Source organism: Vitis riparia, chromosome 6 (genome assembly GCF_004353265.1).
Source record: "Vitis riparia cultivar Riparia Gloire de Montpellier isolate 1030 chromosome 6, EGFV_Vit.rip_1.0, whole genome shotgun sequence".
Classification (NCBI taxonomy): Eukaryota; Viridiplantae; Streptophyta; class Magnoliopsida; order Vitales; family Vitaceae; genus Vitis; species Vitis riparia.
Window position 1 is genome coordinate 4231228 of NC_048436.1, and position 25530 is coordinate 4256757.

The 25530-nt window shown below is 33.4% G+C and overlaps 2 protein-coding genes across 3 annotated transcripts; both read right to left on the reverse strand.

The window, feature by feature from the left end:
• Nucleotides 1-3559: 3559 nt before the first annotated feature.
• Nucleotides 3560-8666, reverse strand: LOC117915732 (ABC transporter G family member 15-like). Of its 2 annotated transcripts, XM_034831399.1 has the most exons (9): nt 8210-8666; nt 7571-7650; nt 6402-6863; nt 6174-6296; nt 5837-5965; nt 5317-5601; nt 4955-5227; nt 4760-4867; nt 3560-4105 (listed from the first exon to the last, which is right to left on the reverse strand). In XM_034831399.1, the coding sequence occupies exons 1-9, from the start codon at nt 8439-8441 to the stop codon at nt 3749-3751; spliced, it is 2049 nt and encodes a 682-aa protein (XP_034687290.1). In that variant the 5' UTR covers nt 8442-8666; the 3' UTR covers nt 3560-3748. The 2 variants fall into 2 exon arrangements, with proteins under 2 accessions (XP_034687290.1, XP_034687292.1); XM_034831401.1 differs by lacking the exon at nt 7571-7650 and having other exon boundaries at nt 8210-8421.
• A 1684-nt stretch (nt 8667-10350) lies between these two features.
• Nucleotides 10351-19647, reverse strand: LOC117915993 (ABC transporter G family member 15-like). The gene is made up of 9 exons (XM_034831783.1): nt 19318-19647; nt 19005-19084; nt 13997-14458; nt 13722-13844; nt 13455-13586; nt 11639-11929; nt 11240-11512; nt 10994-11101; nt 10351-10784 (listed from the first exon to the last, which is right to left on the reverse strand). The coding sequence occupies exons 1-9, from the start codon at nt 19640-19642 to the stop codon at nt 10440-10442; spliced, it is 2139 nt and encodes a 712-aa protein (XP_034687674.1). The 5' UTR covers nt 19643-19647; the 3' UTR covers nt 10351-10439.
• Between the last annotated feature and the right edge of the window lie 5883 nt (nt 19648-25530).

Sequence of the window (25530 nt, forward strand, 5' to 3'; positions counted from 1 at the left end):
ATCGATAGAAGATCTACCTTTGGGTATTATATGTTTGTATGGTGTAATCTGGATACTTAGAGAAGTAAAAAGCAAAATATGGTGGCACGAAGTAATGCTGAAGCAGAGTTCAAAGCCATAACACATGGAATTTGCAAGATGTTCTGGTTGAAACATGTCCTAGAAGAACTAAGGAGACTCAGTACTCTTCTTGTGAAATTGTATTGTGACAATAAAGTAGTTATCAGTATTGCACACAATCTACTACAACATGACAAAACAAAACACATCGAGATTGATAAACATTTCATGAAGGAAAAACTTAAGGTTGGTGCAATATGCTTTTTTTTTTTTTGTTCCTACAATGAAACAAATAACAAATATCCTAACCAAAGGATTGCTAAGTTCTAACTTCGAGTTTCTTGTTCACAAGTTGGGAATGATAGACATCTATGCACCGACTTAAGGAAGAGTGTCTAAGATTTAAGAGTTGGTTAAGAATTGAAGATTTAGGAGTTAGTTAATAATCGAAGATTTAAGAGTTAGTTGGGATAGAAATTCAAATTCCTATTTTGTAGGCATAAGATTTGGTTTTTATTTTTCTAATTGTTCTATTTCATCAAATCTGGTTAGTTTTGGGTTTGTTAGGTTGTTGAATCTTTTATGAGATTGTTTTTTCTTATTTATTTGTAATTTCTCAATTCTTAGAATTAATGAATTCTGATTCTCCAAATTGTTGAAATTCAACTTGAGCATAGTTTCATTGTGTTTGATGATCTTAATTTACCTATTGTTGTAAGAAAAGGAAAAAACATTGAATTCAACACCTTTTGACCAAATTTGTTTATTTTCATAACCTTTTTGCATCTTATAGAGCATTTGCTACTAAACTTATCTCCTTCAACATACCTAAAACTACTCAAGAGGCACTAAAGGTGATGAGAAGTGGAGGAAGTCAATGCAAGAAGAGATAAGTGCCTTCAAAAAAAATAATTGTTGGGAAATTGTGGATCTACTTACTTGAAAGAAACAAGTTAGGTGCAAGTGGGTATTTATAGTAAAATATATGACAAATGACACACTTGAGAGGGATTAGGCAAGAATGGTAGTTAAAGGATATATTTATCTTATGGGATAGATTATGAAGAAACCTTTGCTCTGGTGGCAAAGATGGGTACTATTTGTATGTTGTTGTCCTTTGTTACTAACTTTGATTGGCCTTTGCAATTGTTTGATGTAAAGATGTATTCCTTCATGCATGAGAATTTAAAGAAGGTTTTTATGGAGAAACCACCTGGTATAGAAGAAAATGTCTTGGGAAACAAGGTCTGTTGATTGAAGGAGGCTCTATATGGGCTTAACTAATCTCTCAAGCTTGGTTTGGAAGGTTTTTTAAGACAATGAAGAGCTTGAATTATATCCAGAGCCAATGGGATCATATATTGTTTCTTAAATACTTTGTGAATGGGAAAATAACTACTCTCATTGTATACATTGATGATATTGTTGTGATAGGAGATGATTAAGAAGAAATAAGGAAATTGAAAGAGGAGTTGAAAAAGGAGTTTCAAATTAAAGACCTAGAAATATTTAAATACTTTCCAAGTATTGAAGTTGCTCAATTAAATGAGGGAATTGTGATTTCACAATAGAAGTATATTTCAGGTCTTCTTAGAGAAACAATACTAGTGGGTGTAGGTAGTTAGATACACCAGTTGAGGCTGGTCACAAGCTTGATGAAGGATTCTAAGAGTCCTCTAGTAGAGAGAAAGAAGTATCAAAGGTTGGTAGATTAGTTAAGTTACCTATCACATACTACTCCTGATATAGCATATGTTGTGAGTGTGGTGAGTCATTTATGCATAATCCTAAGAAGGTTAAGTTACAAAGTAGAATTTCAAGCCATGGCGCATGGGCTATGTGAGGTTCTCTAGATAAAATTATTTGTAGTGATCTTAGAATAAGTTGGGAAGGCCTTATGAAGTTTTACTGTAACAACAAGTTGGCTATCGGTATAGCTCACAATCTAGTTAACATGACTAAACTAGGCATGTTAAAGTTGATTGTCATTTCATTAAGGGAAAACTGGATACTGGGTTGGTATTCACCCATTATATATTCTCAGAAAGACAATTGGCCAACATACTTACCAAGGGACTTGCAACTCAAGTATTCTAACCTATCACAAACAGGCTGAGAGTGAAGAACATTTACTTACCAGCTAGAGGGGGAGTATTGGGAAATCCATGCAGTAGTTGTTGGATTATACAACCTATATAGGCAAAGTATTTAGAAACCATTCTTTGTTTTCAAAATATAATTTTCTGTTTCTTATATGAAAGGGAATGTAAAGATAGCTGGAAACTTGATTAGAAACACTTTAGCAATGCCATCTTGGTTGTTATTGGTTTTCATCACTCAGTATCAAGAAGAGGTTAACAGAAGTCATAGAGGGACTTTGGCAGGATGAGGAGAGAAAAAAAAATCACCTAATCTAGTGGGAGGTGCTACGTTTTCCAGGAGATAGTAGGGAGTTTGTCAGGAATTTGGACAAGATGTATGAGTTTGCCATTTAAAGGGATGTGATAGATGGTAGGGACTGGTGGTTAGTGACTAAGGCGAGGAAGAGGGAGAGTGGTGCTCTAAGGAGGTGTGGAGATCTTTTAGATTGTATTTATGAAAGGGACTTAGGAGAGGGTGGGTGCATTCTCAAAGCATACTTGCTACAAGGTGGGGAATGGTTTGATGGTACTCTCTTTGCACGATGAGTGCATTGGGCAGGTACATTGAAAATGGGGTTCCCATACTTGTTCAGAGCAGTGATTATCAAATAGGCAATAGTGGTGGGCCATTGATCTTGTCAGAAGCTGAAGGATATTGGAATCTAGATTTCATCAGGAAGTCTCAGGATTGGAAGTTGAAGGGAATCTATTCCTTTTTAGAGAACATTTACGAGGTTGAGATGACCAGGAGCAGAGGGAGGATGTAATGGGATAGAAGCTGTCTATGGGTAAACCCAATGGAATCATTCTATGAAAGCTATCTTCAGAAATTTTATGTCTGGCTTTCTTTTGGATTATTGTTTATTTTTTTTGGTGATAGATTTAAAATTTTAAGCACAGCTATAATTAGTGACGACTCTTAGGGACAGTTTGGATTTAAGCAGTAGTTCTATATCTTTTCTTGTTTACTATCTTCATATCCTTGTCAATATTTCTGTATCTTGGATCTGTTCAACTCTAAATTAACTCTACTGTTGCCATCACAAATCTTAATTGAGCACGTCTTAGACTTTTAATGGTTATTAAAATCATTCAAGAAGACGTCAGGAGTAAGAAAACAAAGTAACATCTAGGATTTAAAACTGGCATGACTTCTGTTTTCTTGTTCAGAAGCATACCAATCTTTTCCATAACATAAAATTCCAACAGAAACTTTATATTTGTTCTGTTTTTCTTATTAGTGTGTTGCCATATTGGTCTCATAGGTTGATGTCCTACTGTTTCTTCACCATATGATATTGAACTTTATGCATGCACTGTCACTGAGACAAAAATGAACTAGTCATAGTGCAATGAAATAAAGTGGTGAAAACATGATGAAATTCATTTATCATGAAGAGCGTTTCACTCTCATTGTAGGTATTAAAAACCAAATAACAACCAAACCATAGCACCCATTGTGTTCGAAAATGTGTGATCCTTCATTACAATAGAAGTGGATTACATCCTTTAAACTTGTAATAAAAATAATGATTATGATGTTGCTGCTAATGAAGGGGAGAGTTAAGACCCTCTTGAGAAGACAACGAATTGAGAGTTTGGTGCCTCTTTGAAGGAAATGATGGCTTCTTCCTGAATGATGGCCTCTTCTCAAGATGATGCAGAGTTCTCTTGGTGTAAAGCCTTCGGAACAATGGTGAAGTTCTCTCCCTCAACTTGAGAATAGTGAAGAAGAGAACTCTGTATGATATGAGAATGATTACAACAGCAGTCAAGTCCCACCACTTGGAATGATCCATTCGAACACCCAGGATAGTTGTGAGGATATGCTCGCCTTTCAGTTTTGGTTCACCAGGAAATGGAGGATCAAACTCGAGCCCTATCAGTTCATTCTTGTATGCCCCCTATATTGACCATGTTGAAGGAAATACCCAAATTAACCAACATAATAAGCATTTATTTACAAGAATTTGTGGCTAAATATGTCACAAAATTGGGTCATCCAGCATGGTGCATGATCTACCTAATCTACAAGAAGCTCACCAAGGTATGCTATGATCTGTTCCAAGGAAACTGACTTGGTTTCTGTGGATATGATTATGATCTGATCTAAATATTTGGTACTCTGAATCCTTTTCTATATATCTATATGTATGTATATCTATATAGAGCTATGAATATTCTTTTCGTATCTTTTTGTTTGAAATCCAAATCAGTTTTCTCTTGCCTTCTATTCTAATAAATGACTCTGCAAAACTTAAGTGGAAACGTGATTTTGTTTGCAGGTTGATTTTGATATATGTGTGTCAAGTAAGCTGAACAAATGGGACATCAGGTCTCATTTTCTGTGGTTGTATGCTGCCACATTTAGTCTTTTCGTGCTTGCACATGGTATGATGCATATAGAATAAACCTTTTAGGGAATTTCATTTTTATTGAATTTATTTTGTTTGGCCTTATCTCTTAAGACTTGTTTTTTCTTCTCTACGTTTTGTGTTAGCATTTCCTATGGTTCTTTGTGAGTTGTTTGGAGCAGTGTGATTTTCAGGGGAAGTTACCTGCAAAGCCCATGCTCCATAATTGATATATGAAATTGGGTAGCGCCAAACTGGCTTGGGAATATCAGGCAGCAATCGGAAAAACCCAGATGTCATCATCATGATTCCCTGTGTAAACAGCTACTGAATTATAAACTTACATAATACACAAAAACAATAAATCTATAAAAAGGTTTAGGTAGTAGTTTTCCTTACGATGATTCCAGCACCGGTTATCATTCCTAGCAAGAAGTTGGGAACCAGCGAAGCTACAATCATCATGATGCTCTCAACAACAGCAATGGAGCTAAGAAGAGTGAGGAAGCCAAACGTATAATGGAGAAATCCTGGCTGGAGTTTCACCGTGTAGTAAATGATAGTTGTGGTAGTAAGTGACATTCCAATCAAGAATGGGAGTGAAGAGAGGAAGTTTGATAGGATAAACACCAAAATTCCGTAGTGCCCATTGAGCCTTTCTCTATAAAACACCTGTTTCATAGAAGGAAAAGAAGCATCAAAAGCTTTAGTATCATGGTTCCCCAGTGGGGTGTTTTTTGCTCCTGAACTGGGATTATTACCTTCATTTCTTCAATGAAGGATGGGAAACCTCCAATGGACATGAATGTCATAAAGCCTGATACAAATCCGCCACAAGCTCCCCGTGCAAGGATTGAAGTATAGCCAGTGCCAACATCGAAATAGATGGTACCAACACAAACAGATACAACTGTATATATTATTACTCTTAACCAGTAATAACCTATATCTCTAGACATGTTCACAGAAGAGCGTCGTGTCAGTGTGGACAGCTGCTTCCACCATCTTGCTTGGCTCCCCCTTTCAGATTCACTCACGAGTCCTTCCTGCAAAAGAGGTACTTGTAAACTTCCAGCGTTCGTTTATTGATGCATGTTACATTCTGGTAAATAACAAATTAATGTAGATTGTATTTCTCCATTTTTCTTTTCCACAATAGAGTAATTGAACTCTCTTTTTCCTAATGAATGTTATTTTCTTGCAAGTGGTCAATGAATTCATGCAGCTTTTCTCAAAAAGTAGAGAGTTGTTATACATAGAGAAAGGGTCTGAAATGCATACAATGGTTGAGATTTCCTGAATCCTAGCTCTTGCCCTGTTTGCATATTCTGAGAGTTTGTATTTTCGAACAAGCATTGCTTTGATCTCTGCTGTTGCCAAGTTCATCAAAGGATCTGTTGATTGGATTTCCTGCAGTTCAGGAGTTCAAGAAATATAGATGATTAACATACAAATTCCTGGAAAAGTATTTGAAGAATGCGTGAACTAGAATTGCATTTTCTTAGCATATTTTTCAGGTTGTGGATAAAGTTTGAGCCTCGATGAACTTATATTCGTTTGCATACATGTGCAGCATGTAGAGAAATCAATGGTAGTAAAGCTGCTACATCATACGTACATATTTTCTTTGAGATCCCTTCAAGGTGGCAGTAACAACATCAAAGTCTGAATTAATACAGCGAAGGAAGTGATCAGAAGGATTTCTTCTACTTGGGCATGGAAAACCAGCTTCATCAAAGAACTGTAAGAATCTCACACATTGACAGAATAATTATAATTCAACTTTTTGAGTTAGATTTGAAAAACTGCTATGGCTTAAAGTTGTAAGGAATGCACAGTCTTATACCTCTACAGCCTTCTTTGCTTCTCCAGAGTAAATCGTCTCGCCACCAGAAAGCATGAAAAGGTCATCAAAGAGTGCAAATACTTCACTACTCGGCTGGTGGATAGAAGAGATGACTATTCTGCCATCACGAGCTATGTTTCGCAGAGTGTGAGTCACGAAAAAAGCTGAGGCACTGTCAAGGCCGCTAGTAGGTTCATCAAGAAACAAGAGACGAGGCCTCGATAGGATTTCTAGTGCAATGCTGACTCTCTTCTTTTCACCCCCACTTATGCCTCTGAGATGCCAGTTTCCGACCAACCGATCAGAGCAATCTTGGAGTCCCATTTCCATGATTGTTCCCTCTACAATCTCATCAACCTCCTCTCTGGTCATGGAAGATGGAAGCCTCAGGTGAGCTGAGTATGACAGTGTTTCTTTCACTGTTAGAGTTCCCAACAAAACATCCTCTTGAGTCACATAAGCCTGAGAGCCATAGAATTGAGACTTCAGACAAGACAGAGTGAAAGTGAATAATGAATCCTATTGATCTATTTTGTTTTTTAAATTACTTGCACTTCAATTCTTGCAATCAATGGAAAATTGGTCGCATCTCATGAGTTCTTGAAGAATTTCATGTATTATTACTATTCCTATTATTTTTGTGATTTTCCATTTCCCAATTTACTCTGAGAATGAGTTTCCAGAAAGGCCCTTCTGAAATAAAGATAGGGTTAGAAGCACTTAATGTTTAGAAGTGGCTTTTCAAGAATTATTGGGTAGGTACTTTTTTTTAAAAAAAATGCCAACAAAATCACCAATATTTTTCCCAATTCATTTATGATATAATAGCATTATGGTAAAAAAAAAATGTTATAAGTTAAAAGCACTTAGAACCCGTTTGGTAATAATTATAGGAAGCGTTTTTAATATTTTTAATATTTAAAAAATTTATCATTAAAATATTAAAAATGCTAAAAACATTTTTTAACATCACTCCCAAATGTATTCTTATACTAAAATTACTTGCGTTAAGGCTGAAATCATTTGAAAGGTGATGTTTCATACTCAAAATCTTATGACCAGTAAAGCAATTGAAGTAAAGTATCATTGGAAATTAAAACATTTTTCCTTGAAATATTTTGTTTGGATTTGAAATCCATGGAAGAACAGATGTATTCATGGATACTCACAACACCACCATAGTCTAGTCTCCTCTTTTTCCCATTAAGTAGCACATTTCCAGTCATAATAACATTTCCTGCAAGCCTACCTGCCGCAGACTCAAAGCTTATGTTAACATAATTTAAATGAGAAAAAAAAATTCTAAAAAGTTACAATATTTCCATGATGACTAGCAGAAAGAAGAAAGAATGCGGTACATATTATTTGTAACATATTTGTTATCATGCTAATAAGAAAGTTAAAAAAAAAAAAGGCTCATCACCCTCCAACCAAAAATACTAGGACAGCATAAAAGCTTGAGTTATATGGCATGAGTATGAATCAAATGGATGAAATCATGAAACCAATAATAAACTTATTGTCCAAGATTCATGACTTCAATGCGAAACTACTCAAGCATTCTGACACTTAAGGATGAGCACAAATCTATATGTATACAAGGAAAGGAAAAGCAGGCAACTTTAATATGCTTTCCCAGAAGAATAAACAATGAGATCTATCTTTAATATGCTTTCCCAGAAGAATAAACAATGAGATCTATCTCAAAAACCCAAAATAAAAAAATGGAAAGAAAAGGCCCCTCTTGCTGTGCAATAAGAGTGTATTGATCATGGGTTAGTGTTAATGAAAGAAACAGAAAGATGGACCTGCCAAGGAATCGAGAAGCGTGGATTTGCCAGAGCCAGAAGGACCCATAATGGCCATGATCCTACCGGCCTCAGCACACCCACTGAGCCCATGAAGCAACCTCTTTGTGGGTCCATTCCCAAAATTTGGCAGCACCACCGTCAGATCTTCCCACACCAGATACTTTGCTCTCCCGTCATGGCCTTCACCACTCCTACCCCCTCCACCACCATTTGCCACCTCTATCTCCATGCACTACTCCCCTTCTTCACAAAGGAGCTAGAATAGAACAATATAAGAAAAGAAAGAGGAGAGAAGAAGAGGGAGAAGGTGTAATGGTAGATACAAATAGACTGATGACTGATGAAAGAAGTAATGTGCCAAGTAACTACTGGCCGGCAAAGTCCCATTAATATTGCTATGAATAGGCTGCTACTGCTGCAGTTCTGCAGAAATGAAGTATGTCTCTGTGTTAGTGAGAGAGAGAGGCTACACATGGCAATGAGGCTAAAATTATAGATTTCCATGACCTAAGTATGGACCCATATACTGCGCATGTTCCTTGACTCCGTATGAGAAGGACCCTACCTACCTTATGTGCTATCACACCCCTTCATTCAAGGTGGTTTAGGAAACCATTAAAGTCACCATATGTCCTCTTAAAAACATTCAGTTGATATGAAGCTAGCTTGGTATTTCTCCATACACTAGACCCATATTCTTTCTTCTTTAAATGGCTGTTGGACCATGAATCTCAAGGTAATATGATTTTTTGCAAGGTTCTTATTTTGATTTTCATTAATTGTTGATGAAACATTACACACCCACAATATTTTTTAACTCTTTATCTTTGGTCGATCCTTCCATATTTTATCAAGAGTTGAATAAGGGTTCCAAAAAAATTTGGTATACTTAATCACTGATTATTTTGTATTATTATTCTCTCAAGTATAAGGTTGTGACAGTAGGTCTTGGTATCTAGGAAGAGAATTTCGATAACATCATTTCAAATGTGTCATGGAAAGATAGGCCAATTTTGATCTAATCAAAGAAGTTAATTTGAGGAACTAGGAAGATGGGTTGGATATTTCCATCTGCCAACCCTAGGTAGCTGGGGTATACTTTTATTATGATCAGTCAACACTCTTTATTTCATAGGCCACGACACCATACAGTACACGTCTAAAAAGAGAGGGGGCACATGATCAGTCAGCTGCAATAGTTATTGAAGGTCATATTGGCTTGAATGATCAACTCAATTTAATTTAGACTTATGAATTTTTAGCTAAACAGCCCATGAACTTCTCCATCTTTTGTCTTAGTTTGCTAGCTAGGTAGGACAAATATGCCCATTTTACTTCATTGCAGTTTGGAGTGGGGCTTTATCAACACTGCAATAAATTTCATTCAACCGACCATACACAGTTATTTTGCTTTCTAAACGATGGTAGGTTTTAGTTTTAACCTATGTATGTAGCAGGGAGGAATGGTCTCTAGATCTTTGCTTTTCAATTCTCTCTTCAGATTCCTTTTTAATATTTGTATCCACTTTGGACCACTTTCAGCTCTAGCTTCATACTAAATTTTTGTTAGGTTTTGGTCAAGCGTTTGGCAGTACTAATAAGTTAGTTAATTGGAAACAATACCCATCCTATGAGTGTGAAGCGAATTAATATTTCTGTCTTATTCAATAAATACATTGCATATATGTGTATGCATATTGCATTAATTTTTGAAGATCGAGCATTGATACCTCACATATAAAATTCTTCAAGCATACGTGTCACAAGTGTTTTTAAAAACAATTATGAAAAACAGTTTTTGAAAACTGTTTCTTAATGTTTTATAAAATAAATATCTGTTTTAGAACCTTAAATGTTTTTTTATCTATTTTTTGTACTTTTATTAAAAGCATTTTTATCTAGGATACTTCAATTTTAAACAATAATTAGAAAACAATTAAAATGTATTATTTGAAAACACCTTGTTTTTTATTTTTTTATTATCAAATGTATTTTTCGGTGCTTTTATTCCAAGAACTTAAAATTGTTTTAAGAAACCCTTATCAAATAGCATCTTAGCTTTTTTGTGATACTATTTCAACATCTTCACCCACATGCTTGCACCCATCAAAGCCAAAAATGATGAAACTCGTTGGTGATTGAGATGGTGTCCGTTAATTATTAGCTTCCATAAAATATGTAATACATGTAATTTGTGATTCAATATATGGTTGATCTCTTGCTGGCTCTAGACTATTGGAGAGCTAAAGCCCTCTTGTGAGGACAGTGAATAGGAAGGATGGTGCCTTTCGGAAGACAAACATGGCTTCTGTCTCTTACGGAGAAGTTGCAGAATTTTGTTGGTGTAAAGTGTCAAAAGCAGTGGTGAACCTTGCTCCTTGAGCTTCAGAACAGCAAGGAAGAGAAGTCGGTATGATACGGCAATGGCTAGAACAGCAGCTAAGTCCCACCATTTTGAATGACTTAATGAAATTCCAAGCATGGTTCTCAATAAGAACTCCCCCTTCAATTTTGGATTACCAGGTATAAGAGGATCGAACTCAAGCCCCATCAGAAGACTCTTGTATAATCCCTAGAGTTTGCATTATAACATTAATGCAAATTAGCTATCTGAATATATAGTTCCTTTGGTCTCAAATCATTCAATGATTGATTATTTCTTCTCTTTTGATTTATAAAGGCCTAACTGACAAGAAGCACTAATCCTTTCAAGCTTTGAAATGATTTATCTTACTAAATCATTCCAAGAAAAGGATCCAAAATTTTGTTTTTAAGAAGTACCTTAAATGTCCAAGCCATGAAACTGATATATGAAATGGGGTAGCGCAAGAAAGGTTTGGGCATATCATCTTGTTTTCTGTAGTACCCGGAGGCCAGCATCATAACGCCCTGCATAGACAACCATTAATTAGGGCTGACATATAATCGATAATGGACCGCCCGTGCTAGACTGAAGAAGATGATGGATGGATAAACAAAGAAGCTAGCTAGCTGATTGCTTGGGGTTCAAGATGTAGCTTTGCTTACAATAAATCCACAGCCGACTAGGATTCCCATCTTGTAGTTGGGAACCAAAGAAGCAACAAGCATCATACTGCTTTCTACTGCAGCAATGCAGCCAAATAGAACTAGGCATAAGTAGGCATAATGTGAGAAATCAGACCCAATTTTTCCCATGTAAAAAATAATAGTTATGGAAGAAACTGAGATTCCAACCAAGAAGGGGAATGAAGATAGGAAGTTGGATAAAACAAATACAGCATTTCCATAATGCCCTTTGGTCCTTTCATGACTAAAAACCTGCTAGACAAGGAAAAAAGAAGATTAGAACCAGTATAGTGCCATGCCATGCATACTTTAATGATGTTAATCATTGATTGCTTAATTTTTTTTTTCTAATTTTCCCTATAAAAAATTGTTATTTACCTTAACTTCCTCGATGAAGGAGGGGAAGCCTCCAATTGATAGGAATGTCAACAAACCCATTACATAACCGCCGCAATTTACACGAGCCAAGAGTGCAATAAAGCTTGTAGTGGTGCCAATATCATAAAAGACGGTACCCACGGATAGAGATAGAAGAATGTAGGCTAATACCCTCATCCGGTAATATCCCCAGTCTCTTGACATGTTTACAAAAGACCTTCGCACAAGTGTTAAAAGTTGCACCCACCATCTTGCCTTGCTTCGTCCTTTTCTTTCAGTCACAAGTTCATGCTATGGCACATGAAGTTTTGATTATATATATATAGGCATTAATTACTATAAGAAAGTGTATTATCAAAAGATAGAACACATTAATAACTGATCTGGGGTTCTTCAAGATTAATGATATCTGTATGATATATCCGATAGACCGGAAGGTTTAATATTCATGTAATAGGCCTTTTTATTTTGAGGCTTTTCTTCTAGAAATAGTTTTTTTTTTTTGCCATAATAGGAAATTGTTTCTTTCTACGTATCCCTGGATTACGAGGGTAATGAGAAAACAATTTGAAATACTATTTGTGTGGTTACGGGGGTTTTGAAATTCAAAAGCTGTGGATCTATCACCTTCCATATGATAGTGAGAGATTTTTTGTCATCTTCAATAATTATGGACTTAATCGGGTAAATTATTAATACTGATCTAACCATAGAAGAAGTTTTCAATTTGTAATATGGACAAAGTTTAATTGAACAAACAAATTTAAAATATATTTAACAGTAATTTAATTAGGAAATGTTTTTAATCTTTTTTATATTTGAAAATTTTATTTTTCAAGTATTAGAAAGGTTTGGACTCATGGTAAATTGACACATTGAGATGTGTGATATGTTGGTTAAATAATGATTACTATTACAAAATTGCAATTAATGATGCTTAGTATAACTACTACAAAATTGTAATCAATAAAGCTTAATTCCTTAAAAGTGTCAAGCTAAGCATAAGGGGCACGTTAACTTAGGAAAGGCAACACTTAAAGAAAACAAATGTTATTGCACAAGGAGGCTTTTACAAGGCTAGTTGCTTATGAAGTTTTCGCTTATTTGGTGTCTTGATCAAATGAGGTTTTCATTTATTTATAAACACCTTAGGAACTCTCTGGAACGTTAAAGGTTCCTTACAAATCAAGAATTTTCTACAAAATTCTATAGAGAGGTTATTTACAAGTATTTACAAAACTTGTCTAGAATTCTCTAGATAGCTTCACACTCTTTCCTTATCTTCCACTTTACTATAGCTATGTGTGGACATCTCCAAGTTTTTTTAGAGTCTTCCACACTCTTCCACTAGTGTAGATGACTCCAAGAGGTTCCACAAACTTCCTACTTTCCTACATAAAAATAAAATTAAGCTATCTATGAATATTTTAGAAAAATACAAATAATTTTAAACAATTATTTGATTGGTCAAAAAGTCATATATTTTTTATAAAGCCTTTCAAAGTGTAAACAACTAGAATGACATGATAACGGAAGAAGAAAAAATTCAAAAAGAAAATCTTCTCCCAAAACCATATTAATTTGACATCGAGTGATGATTCACCCTTCAGAAGAAAGGAAAGATGTCGAGGACATAAATGAAAACCCTAGTGGGATGGAGAATTAATCTTTCAAGAGGAGTTGGATCTGGGATATAGTAAGACTAGGTCTTAAAATTTTATCAAAGAAGAACGACTACCAAAGAAGCAAAAAAATGGGCAAAAATATTAATCTAAACTCATCAGTTAAGCTCATATATAGTTGAAAGGTTCCGTACAGTGTTGGAGATTTCTCGAATCCTGGATCTTGTTTTGGTTGCATACTTTGAGCAATTGTATTTCTCAATAAGTGTTGCTTTGATCTCTACTGCTCCCAAATTCATCAAAGAATCCGATGACTGTTCGGGTTCCTGTGGGAAACAAAATTTACAGGGATGAACCATAGAAAACTTGTATAGTTAGCAGAAATCCATAAAGTTGGACTCCTAAAGGAGTCTTAAACATGGAAGATTTGATTCAAAAACAATGGCATGCAGCAAACATACATGCATTCTATGGGACCTAATTAACGTGCTCCTGACCGTGTCAAAGCTTGAATTGGTGCAGTGAAGAAAGTGATCAGACGGATTTCTTCTACTTGGACATGGAAATCCCGCCTCGGCAAAGAACTGTAAAATTTAATAACCAGAAGAGATCAGCACACGCAATATTCTTAGGGTGCTTCGAAATATATCAATCTAGAAATTTGACAATTGAGAATATTCATATCTTTTTCGAAGAAAATGAAGCACATAATAATAATGAAGTATCGTTTTGGTACCTGTAAAGCCATCTTTGCCTCTCCAAAGTACACGGTTTCGCCATTGGACAATAAAAGAAGGTCATCTAAAAGTGCAAACACTTCACTGCTCGGCTGATGAATGGAAGAAATCACAGTTCTTCCATTGAAAGCGGCGTTTTTAAGAGTTTGAGTTATGAAGAAGGCTGAAGCATTATCAAGGCCACTAGTAGGCTCATCCAGCAACAAGAGATGGGGTTGTGTTAGGATCTCTAGGGCAATACTCAGTCTCTTCTTTTCTCCACTGCTTATGCCTCTTAAATGCCAGTTTCCGATGAGCTGATCAGCACAATGTTCTAGTCCCATTTCCGTGATTGTTTCCTCTACAATGCTATTGACCTTTTGTTTGGTCATGGTAGTTGGAAGTCTCAGTTGGGCTGAATAAGTCATGGTTTCTTTAACTGTCAAAGTTCCCAAAAGTACGTCTTCTTGGGTCACATAAGCCTGAAACAAGTCCAAGAATGGATGAGCAAGTGATCAAATAAACCAACTTAAGAGGCTGTTCCAGCTTGCACTTTGTCTAACTTGTGAGTTGTGACAATCCCACCTAATTGGGTTGTCATCCATCCCTATCTAATAAATAATTTTGGGCACATACCATGAGAGTTATCTTTTTCGCCTGATGGACTTTTTGGATTTGGCTGGTATCGGATCCCTTGTTGGGACTTAGGTTTGGGGCGTGTACTTGGTTTGGAGCCTAGATATATACCTCGACTAATCCAAGCCTTAATGCTAGGGTTAGGCCTAACTTGTGGGCCACATTGGTTTGTGTTGAGTGTACCTCAGGCCTAGGCATATATCAATGAGTTGGGCCGCGTTGGGTTCAGGCCGTCTTGGCTTGAGATTTGGTTCGGGCTTAGGTTGGGCTAGAAATTTAATTTAAACCCAAGGTTGTGGTGTGGATACTTGAGGCGTAGGCTTATAAATGAGTTGGGCTGGGTTGGGTTCAGGTGGAGAATAGCTTGGGTACAAGTTGAGAATTTAATAACTATTTTTTTTTTTTTTATAATTTCAAATTTCTTTTTGAAACTCATTGTTTATGCCAAGTTTTTACCTGCAGGAGGCTGGCCATGTGAGATAATGAAATATTAAGAGCTTGCGAGGAGAGTAACGTAGAATGAAAGGTGAGAGAAGGTTTGAGAGAATAGCACTGGAATCAAGGACGGGACTATGTGACAACAAGAATTTCTTTCTTATTTATTTTTACGAAAAAATGAAACATTTTTATAGTACTTAAAATAGTAATTTTCACATTAATTGTTCAAAGATAATGTAAAACTCTTGGAGATAACACATCACAAAGAAACAATGGTTTCATGTTAATCTTATTTTGGTCAAAATGGGCTCAATACATGTCAATCTCGTTTTTCATGAACCTCTAATCTAATCACCAAATCAAGTCCCTCAAACCAATTTTAGTGTGCTTAATAATGGGAAATGTCGAATCTACCACTGAAATGTACCGAATCCATTTTGGATCCATGGAGGCTTACTTCTGATTTAGACAAAACATATTAACATCAAGATGTTGTCTCAAGAATGACACATTCAAGGGAGTGTAGTAGGGATTGTCTAGCCATAAATAGAAGAAATATGTACTCTTTCCTATAATAAGAACGAAATATTTATCTCCTTGAGGTGCATATAATATTGCCTTCACCAAGAGGTGAAGTAGGATAGATCCTCATTATTTGCTGTAAGGGGGACATTCATATTCCATGAGCATCTAGGTGACCCTATGATGTATTTAGAACATCTTTGTTGTCTAAATGACACAACATCATAACATAAGAGATGTTTAAAGACAATATAGATCTTTAGATGCATGAAAGATCAAAGACAAGATGTATGATATCATGTTAGTGGAGAGTAATCTTGAACATGTATTTTTAAGTATGAATAGTGAGACCCAATGCATATTCGTAATTTCATAACTAAGATAGGTCTTTCGCCAAAGCTATTTAATTGGGGTTAGCTTTGGAGATTGTCAGACTTAGAGGGTATTTTTTTTTTTTTAACTTTTTGTTAAAAACAATTTACTTTTAATACTTTAATTTATTTGTTTTTTTTAACATTTTTTATAACTTATTATAAATTTTTTACTTAATAGAAAAATAATATGTTGGTTTTTCTTTATTTTTTAATACTTAATAGAAATAAAATATTATAAAAATAAACAGCCTAATATTTAATATTATTAAGTACTATTTAGTTTTAAGTTTTATTTATAATTAAGTTAAAAAATAAAAAAACAACACTACCTTATATTTGAGGATTAGTAAATTAATTTAATGACTTAATGACTTAATTTAAATTTTTAAGTAGGTTAAATCAATAAATTAAAAATAATTTAACTTAAAATCAAATTAAATAATTAAATAATAATTATTAAGTTTTATTACACCCTTTTAATTTTTAGCCTAACTTTTATAAACTCTTCCCGCTTGAGATGACATTCCTAATTCTAATAACTTAGGGCACATGCTTTTGAGAATTACTTTTTATATATTGTGGAGTTTGCATTTCGATATGATATTGTCATATCCCTTGTTGGAATTTTTCATTTTTGTTATAAAGAAAAAAAAGATAAAAAAGAAGTTGTATTTGAGTTTCTTCAAACCATCTTTATAATCTTTCATAAGTTAAAAGAATTCTAGATAATAAGTATTTGAATATTGATATACAAAAAAAAAAAAAAAAAAATGATGGATTGATTTTAAAATTGATATATATATATATTAAAATTGATTTTTTTTTTAATATAAGTATCACATATTTAAATTGATAAAAGCATTGTATATATTTGAAAAAAAAAATCAATCATTTATTGAAAAAAAAAATTCTTGCATCAAAATTATTGTGAGGTTTTGATGAACAATTTATGATTAATCAATTAATGGCAATTGAACCTTACCCCTATTTCCATTTTGGGCTCCTATAATATTCGATCTTCAAAAAAAATTTCATAAATTTTCAAACCTTTTGCGAATTATTTAAACCTATGATCATAACATTCATACAGAAAAAGAAAGAAAGAAAGAAAAAACTTAGGGTCATTTGGGAACTATTTTTTAGAACAATTTTTTGTTTCCCAGCATAAAAAAAAATATAGAAAATATGTTTGATAATGAAAAGCTGTTTTCTATTTTTTGGATTTTTAAAAGTAGAAAACATGATATTTTCAAATAATATCTTTGAGTTGTATTGTTATTTTAAAAAATAATATAAATATGTAGAAAAATTAAAAATAAAATAGTAGATATAAAAATAATTTTTAAAACAAAATTTAAAAATATTAAAAATAGGTTGACAATATTTTAAATTTTTAAACAAACTTTTATTTTACAAAAATTTAAAAACAGTTTTAAAAAACTATTTTTAAAAACTATTTTTCAAATTTATTTTAAAAAATAATTACTAAATAGGTCCTTATATTTTAGTATTTGAGTATATTTACAATGGTAAATGATGTAAAAAAAAATCATATTTGCAATTGAAGATTAAAGTTAGTTATTACATATTTTATAAATTATTTTATCATACAAAAATTAATAATATATTTAAAATTTAACGGTAAGAAATGAGATGACCATATGATGCAAGTTGCAACTTCTCTTATCCAAGCAGAATTTTCACTTTCCACTGGGATTGACTCAGAGGCACTCTCAATTGATCCAAGACTTCAAACCTTGCCACATTGAGAAGGACTTCCCTTTTTTGAAAAGTTCCTTTCCTAATTAATTGTGTCTTTAACTTCAACATTTCCTAATTCAATTATTTTATAAATAGATTTTTAATGATTTCTTGAAAAACACAAAATCCTCAAACCTTACTAGTAAAATATTTGTAATTAATTGGTGATTTATTTTTACTTTTATCAATAATATTGCTTAATATTGTTCATAATAAATAAATTTTACATTATATCATTAATATTTAATATTATATATACATTAAAAATTATTATATAAAAATAGTGTTGTATTAACTTATATTATTTATTTTTCTTTTACCCCTTTTTCAAAATAACGTGGGATTCTTTTATGATTGTTTTTCTTTTATTTTTATTATACATGCTTTTTTAAGTTGTCTAAATCAAGAGTCTATTTAGTAGTGATTCTAATAAGCATTTTCAATTTAAAAAATATTTTTTGAAAAAAAAAGGGTTGTTTGACAAAATTTATGAAACATTTTTGAAAATCTAAAAAATCACCCGTGATGTTGGAAAATCACTTATATTATTTTCTGTAAAAGTTTTGATAAATGATTATTTTTAAAACACTTTCAATTAAAACGTATTTTTAGATTTTTAAAAGTGTTTCCTGGATTGTATCAAATACCTATGACATGTTTGGTAACTATCTTAAAAAACAATTCTAATAAATAGTTTTCTAAAACAATTTTTGAAAATTGTTCTACGATCTTTGTAAAATAAAAGTCTATTTGAAAACTTAAAATAATTATCTTTAATATTTTTAAATATATTTTAAAAATAATTTTTATATCTAGTATTTTATTTTTAATTATTCTATATGTTTGTATAATTATTTCTTAAAACAATTATTAGGAAATAAGTAAAAATAATATAAAATAATTAAAAGATGTTCTTTAAAATCATCTTATTTTATGTTCTTAAAATAAATAAATAAAATAGAAAATAATTTTTAATTGTCTAACGTGTTTTTTGTATTTTTTGTTTTGAAGAATAAAAAATTATTCTAAAAGATAGTTCCTCAAAAAAGACTATATTTTTTTCAAAAATACTTTTTAAATTAAAAATGTCTCTTAAAATTACGTTCATGTCAATCACAAAGGATCCCAATAATAAGTGAATCACAACAAGTAATAGAAAGATGTTTTAAAAAAAATATCAACTTGATCTTGCCATTTCTTTTAAATACCTAATTTTTAACTTCCAAGACTTTTTTCATATTTTTATACAAACTTTAAACGAAAATCTTTAATTAGCAAAAAGTGGAAGGTTACTTACAACTCCACCATGATCGAGGCTCCTCTTCTTTCCATTGAGAACAACATTTCCAGACAAAATCACATTTCTTGATAGTCTACCTGTAAAAAAAGTCCAAGAAACTTTTTCTTAACATCCATACATCCATAGAACTTAATCAATGAAGCAATCAACAACCTAAACAATCACCATAATTCAACATCACAATACCTCTAGAAGTTAAAAACTTTTTTTTTTTTTTTTAACTTTATATATAGAAGTTTTTAATCATTTTTCTTTATTATGTGTCATGCAGTTGGGAGATGAAATAGAGAGGAGGAGAGCAAATAATAACCAGCTAATGAATCAAGAAGAGTGGATTTTCCGGAGCCAGAGGGACCCATAACAGCCATGAGCCTACCAGGCTCAGCATACCCACTAAGCCCTTGCAGCACCCTCCTGGTGGCTCCACTCCCAAAACTTGGCACCACCACTGTCAAATCTTCCCAAACCAAGTGAGCCACCACCCCCACATCTCCTCCTCCGCTACCACCACCACCATCACCACCTTCCACCTCTATCTCCATGCTCCTGGAGAAAAATCTTCCGCTATGGAAGGGAAGAATAAATCTGTAGATCAGAAAGAAAAATATATAGGCTCCACACCACCAATCTTCCATGCATTAATGATTTCTTTAGTAACCGCACCATTCAAGCTGTGAACAGTAATGGGCAGACATAGCGTTTTGTTAGTTCTTGAAGATGTTGATTCACATTGAGAATTGACTGGTCGAAGTCCTTGCCATAAAAGGTAGATTATAAGCTCACCATAGTAGAATGGATTAAATCTACACATGATATACTATACATTACTGCATGCAAAAGTAGTTCAACTTGCCAGGCATGCATATAAGGCTTCAAAATAAATGGCTAGATAGTGAAAAAGCACATCATATAAAATTTGTGAATGAAAGGATTTTGATATGTAGGGGCCAAGCATATCTGCTTATAGAGGAGATAGCCGTTTATCAAAATGGCTAGATAGGGTAACATTTTGATAGTAGTTCTAAAATTTCTTCAAAATGTAAAATGTATCCCTCAAAATTAAAAATACCTTGCCAATGACAGATCATATCATATGATTAGTTTATTGGTCCAACGAATTTAGTGTAGGGCGCATCACAATGTAAAGTTGGGGGGTGGGGTGGTGTTGATAACTGGATGAACAGATGAATAATGGATTTGGTACTAATAATGAACATCAATCATTCATATACACCTTGATGCATGACCTAAACCTTAATTATGATATTTAAATATAAATTATTACGCATCACCTAAACCTTAATTATAATATTTGAATATCACATGTAAATTAAGTATATAATTGGTTTCTGAAAAATATTAAGGAAAAAAAATGATAAGAAAAATGTTATTCTCATGTTTAGTTGTATTATGAAAAATGTGAAAGATAATCAAATATAACTTAATTATTAAGAAATTTATATATTTTTAAATTATTTAACATTTATATAAAAGGGTTAAATAAAAAAAATGAAAAAACATCTAAAAATAATTTGACTTTAATTTTTATTATTATTATTATTATTTTTTACTTATTTCCTTTTCCTCGTGTTTTTCTTTAAACTCTACGAGAATCAAATATAGCCTAAATAAATCTATAACTGAGAAAAAAAATTGAATTTAAAAATTATGATTACTTATTTGCGTAGGATGACAAATAGATTGGTTGGGCTACCCTGAGGGAGCTTTGCAAGAAAAATCTAAAAAGTTTTTGGATGTTGCATAATCTTCGTTTGGAGTAACTAAAAATATGAACTACATTCCAAATTCCAAAATGGTAGATGAATTGGCTCCACTTGCATGTGGTCCATGAGCTACGTGGGGATTCAACAGTAGAGTTGCATTAATTCTCCAATACCTACCAACCTCGAAGTGCCATTTCTCATCATCACAAATTATTCATTATTTTTCCAAGGATTTAATGCCTCTTATCTTCTTCTCTTTCACATCATTAACTCATCCATGTGAGCAATAAAATTCACATATACGTTGGGGCATTTTTAAAAAATTGAGGGCATGTGTGGAAACAAGATACAGATAAGTGTCTTTGAGAAATTGTTTTTAAAAATAAAAAACAAAAACTTGTTTGGATAAGTTGTTTTTAAAACAATTTTTCTTATAAAAGTGTGGACCCCGCATTTCGGCTCATGCGTTTCCCACTCGATGGCGAGCTCGATTTTGATTTTGAAAAGTGATTTTATTGATTAAGAAAAATTGACTTGAAGTCGCCAATTATTTTTATTTTATTTTTAAAGGGTAACAAAATAAGAAAGAAAACCCTAAGTGCGACTCCTTATTTGGAAAAGGTGATCTACAAAAAATCGGATCGGGCTCAGGGGTCAGGTTGCTTATCGGGAAGGTACGGTAAAGACCGTAGCATCCCTCTAAGTCCCTAAAGTAGGGTCTCTACTAATAAAATGAAGGTGACATGACAATCAATAGGAAAATCAATGGATACTCAAATCGATTAGGTGCATATGGGAATCGAAACATGCAATAGAGAATGACCAGAATAGGAGTGGATCGTAGCTGGACCACGAACGAACAATGCGCTATCATAGAAATGGAGTCAGTGCACAATATAGAGCACGAAACATATCACATGCATCACTAAGCAGGGATTAAAATTATTCGAAGAAAAATTGGATTTTTGAAATTCATTTGAGGATCGGAATCTTAGCGATTATTTGAAAATTGGAGTTTTGGAGATTATTTGAAAATTGCATTCTTAGGAATTAAATGTAAGAATGAGAATTTTAGAAATTAAATTTGAAAGAAAATTGGGATTTTGAGGAATTATTTAAAAGTTCGGGATTTTTTAGGAAAAATTGAGTTTACAAGAATTAGGACTTTGGGAGTTGAATTTTGAAAGGGATTAGAGTTGTAAGTTATTTGAAAAGTAGAAATTATGGAAGTTGATTTATAAAAATTGGAAATCTTGAAAATCATTTGAAGGCGAACCTTTTAGAAACGAATGAATAAAATGATAACAATAATAGTGATAACAATAAGTGAGTAACCGGATAAATACGATAATTGGAATATTGAGAAGTGAAAATTAAGTTCGGAGATAGGACAATTGGAATTTCAAATAGCTAAATTTGGAAATCGGAATTTTGAAGAATTAGACTTTAATGGTTGAGATCTTTAAGAAGAATAAATAGGTAAGTACGGAATAATGTTACTAATTAACGGAAGCAAAATTTTAAACGAATAGAAAATGAATAGTGGAATTTTTAAGATTGAAAATCAAATTAGGACGTTGGATTTTTGAAGAATTGGACTTTAAATAAATAGATAAGTGGGGATAATAATTCTAATTGATGAAAATAAGATATAGATGAATAGTTGAAGAATTAAATTAAGACATGAGATTTTTGACGGATTAGACTAGATAAATATGGGATAATGGTTCTATTTAATGAAAATAAGATTTAAACGAATATTTGAAGAATTAAATTAAGACATGGGATTTTTGAAGGATTAGACTAGATAAATATGGGATAATGATTCTATTTAATGAAAATAAGATTGAAGCGAACTATTGAAAAATTAAATTGAGACATGGGATTTTTGAAGGACTTAGACTTTGAATAACTAGATAAGTATGGGATTATAATTCCAATTGATGGAAATAAGATCTAAATGAGTCATTGAAAAATTAAATTAAGACATTAGATTTTTGAAGGACTTAGACTTTGAATAACTATATATATATAGGATAATGATTCTATTTGATGAAAATAAGATTTAAACGAACTATTGAAAAATTAAATTGAGACACGGGATTTTTGAAGGATTTAGACTTTAAATAACTAGATATATATGGGATAATGATTCTATTTGATGAAAATAAGATTTAAACGAACTATTGAAAAATTAAATTGAGACATGGGATTTTTGAAGGACTTAGACTTTAAATAACTAGGTAAGTATGGGATTATAATTCCAATTGATGAAAATAAGATTTAAACCAATTATTGAAATATTAGATTAGGATATGGGATTTTTGAAGGATTAGAATTTAACTTTAATAAATGAGATTTTTTTAAAAGATCATAAATAGATACATGCGAAATAATAATAATAAGAATAATTGACAAACATGATATTTAAACGAACGAAATTGAATAGTGTAAATTTCGAGATTGAAAATTAAATTTGGGATGTTGGATTTTTGAAAAAATAGAATTAGGTTTTAACGAATAAGATTTTAAAAGATGATAAATAGATACATACGAAATAATAATAATAATTAACAATCATAATGTTTAAGCTAGTGAAATTGAATAGTATAAATTTCGAGATAAAAATATAATTAACAATAATAATTCGTCTTTAAGTTGTCTTTAAGTTTGAGTTAACTAAATTGGTAAAAATGAAATAAGATAAAAAAATAAAAATGAATGAATGACTTAATAAATTACTAAATTAGAGGTTTAAAAAAAAACTTATTTAGAAATGAAATAGCCAAATGGGCTATCCTAAAATGGGTATGGCCCATGAGAGTGATTAGTTTGAGGAGCAATGAGGCTCCCCATCAATATGCTTGGGTTGGGCTCCAATTCAAGCCCAAACCCATCACCAACACATACTCCATCACAGCCCACTTCTTCTCAAGCCCTCCATTTATATGCTTGGGTTGGGCTTCTAAACTCAAGCCCAAATTCGTGCCATGGGCAAGCCCAAAACAAACATCCCCCCCCCCCCACAGCATTGGGCTTGGGCTCAAACCTCCACCTATGGGCAAGCCTAAGACCCATTCTCCATCACAGCTTGGGCTTGGGGATGGGCATGTCAGGTACAATGGGTATGGGGAGCATGAGGATGAGGGTGGCATGAGTTATGGGCGTGAAGAATATGAGGATGAGGGTGACATGGCGTCTCAAGCATGGAGCGATCCTACATGAGGACTTAGGCATGACGGGAATGGGACTTTAATGGAGGGCTTGGAAGAGGGTTCGGGGTGATCCTTGCATGGTGCGGGGATGGGTAGTGGTCATGAACGAAGACGGGTATATGATGTGGTGTAGAGAAAGAGAAGGTGGTGAGGGACATGTAGTGTGGTGTAGAGAGAGAGAATGTGGTGAGGGACACGTGAAGTTTGAAAGGGTATATGCATGGGCATTAGAAGATGGGAGCAAGGTGGGTATGGAAAAGGTGGAAAGAAAATGGGTTTAGATGAGAGGTGGACGGATGAGGAAGGGGTGGTGAGTGAAGGCGTCCATGGGTATGAGGAAAACGGGTATGAAATGGAGGTGGCCATGCAATGGGGCTTCACGCGTGCATGTATGAAATGGACGAGAGGGTTAGGGAGGGAAATGAACATTGGCAATGGGCATGATGATGGGTTTTGGCAGGTATGAAGTAATGAAGGTAGAGTAGTGAGGAATAGAAATGACCATGCATAGGTGAGAATAAACACATCAAATACAACTATTGGCATGATTGTGGAATATTTCACAATAGAAGCATGACATATTAAGATTAACAACCTCAAAAACATGAGTTTAAGATCATATCTCAACCAACAACAGGTGGCCTTCATTATCCACACCAAGCAAACGAATATTCAAACATCAACAAGAGATATGGAAGAAAGATAATAGCCAAAAACATCAATAAGCCTGCAGAAATCGTACCTGAGGAAGTTTTTCTCCAGCAAAAACCAACAAGACTCCAAGCTTCTTCCTCTAACTCAGAGAACCTCCCTGGACCCCTCTCCACAGTAGCCTCTTCCCACTTTTCTCTTTCTTTTTTTTCCTCCTCAGATATTACCTTCGTCCCTCTCCTTGCTCAGCAAGCCACCATCAGCTCTACTGCTCTTCTCGTCAGCAAGCATGGCAGGCCATCACCTTCTCCTGCTGTTGCACGTCTCATGCAGTTGGGCTCCATGCCTAGAGAGGCCTTGCATTTTTCACGTGCGTCCCCACTCGATCGGCGAGACTCGCTTTTTATTTGTGAAAAATTAATTTTAGAAAAGTTGGAGTCGCCACCTATTTTATTTTTATTTTAAAGGGAAAATAAAACAAGAAAGAAAAACCCTAAAAAGTGACTCCATAGTTTTGAAAAAAAAGCATGTCTTTGAGAAACCTGAGTTTAGGTCCGGGGATCAGGTTACTTATTGGGAAGGTACCTTTAAAAGGTAGCACCCCTCTAAGCCTTATAAAGGTCTCTACTGACTAAATTGAGGGAAACGTGGCAATTAAATAGTTGATCATGGATACCTAAGTAGGTTAGGTGATTTCAAAAAATAGCATGCTTAATAGGAAAACCAATCACAATCATGAAGAAGATTTAAGGTACATACCTGGACTGCTTCTTAAGCGCTATCATAAGACATCAAAGATTAGCTTGAAAGTACGACGCATAATATACATTTTTATCAAAGATGATCAAACAAGCATCAAGGCAATCAATTATGGCATCAAACACGGACATGGCTCATGATAACATACACATTCATAGATTTTTAGAGTTTGAG

Coding starts and splice junctions, on each gene's coding strand:
- LOC117915732 (XM_034831399.1), bottom strand. CDS start 8,441: ATGGAGATAGAGGTGGCAAATGGTGGTGGAGGGGGTAGGAGTGGTGAA. Junction 7,651..8,209: donor GCTTCTCGATTCCTTGGCAG/GTCCATCTTTCT, acceptor AGTCTGCGGCAG/GTAGGCTTGCAGGAAATGTT. Junction 4,106..4,759: donor ATGGAGCATGGGCTTTGCAG/GTAACTTCCCCT, acceptor TGGTCAATATAG/GGGGCATACAAGAATGAACT.
- LOC117915993 (XM_034831783.1), bottom strand. CDS start 19,642: ATGGAAGATTGGTGGTGTGGAGCCTATATATTTTTCTTTCTGATCTAC. Junction 19,085..19,317: donor TCTTCTTGATTCATTAGCTG/GTTATTATTTGC, acceptor CTTTTTTTACAG/GTAGACTATCAAGAAATGTG. Junction 11,102..11,239: donor TAGTCGGCTGTGGATTTATT/GTAAGCAAAGCT, acceptor TTGTCTATGCAG/GGCGTTATGATGCTGGCCTC.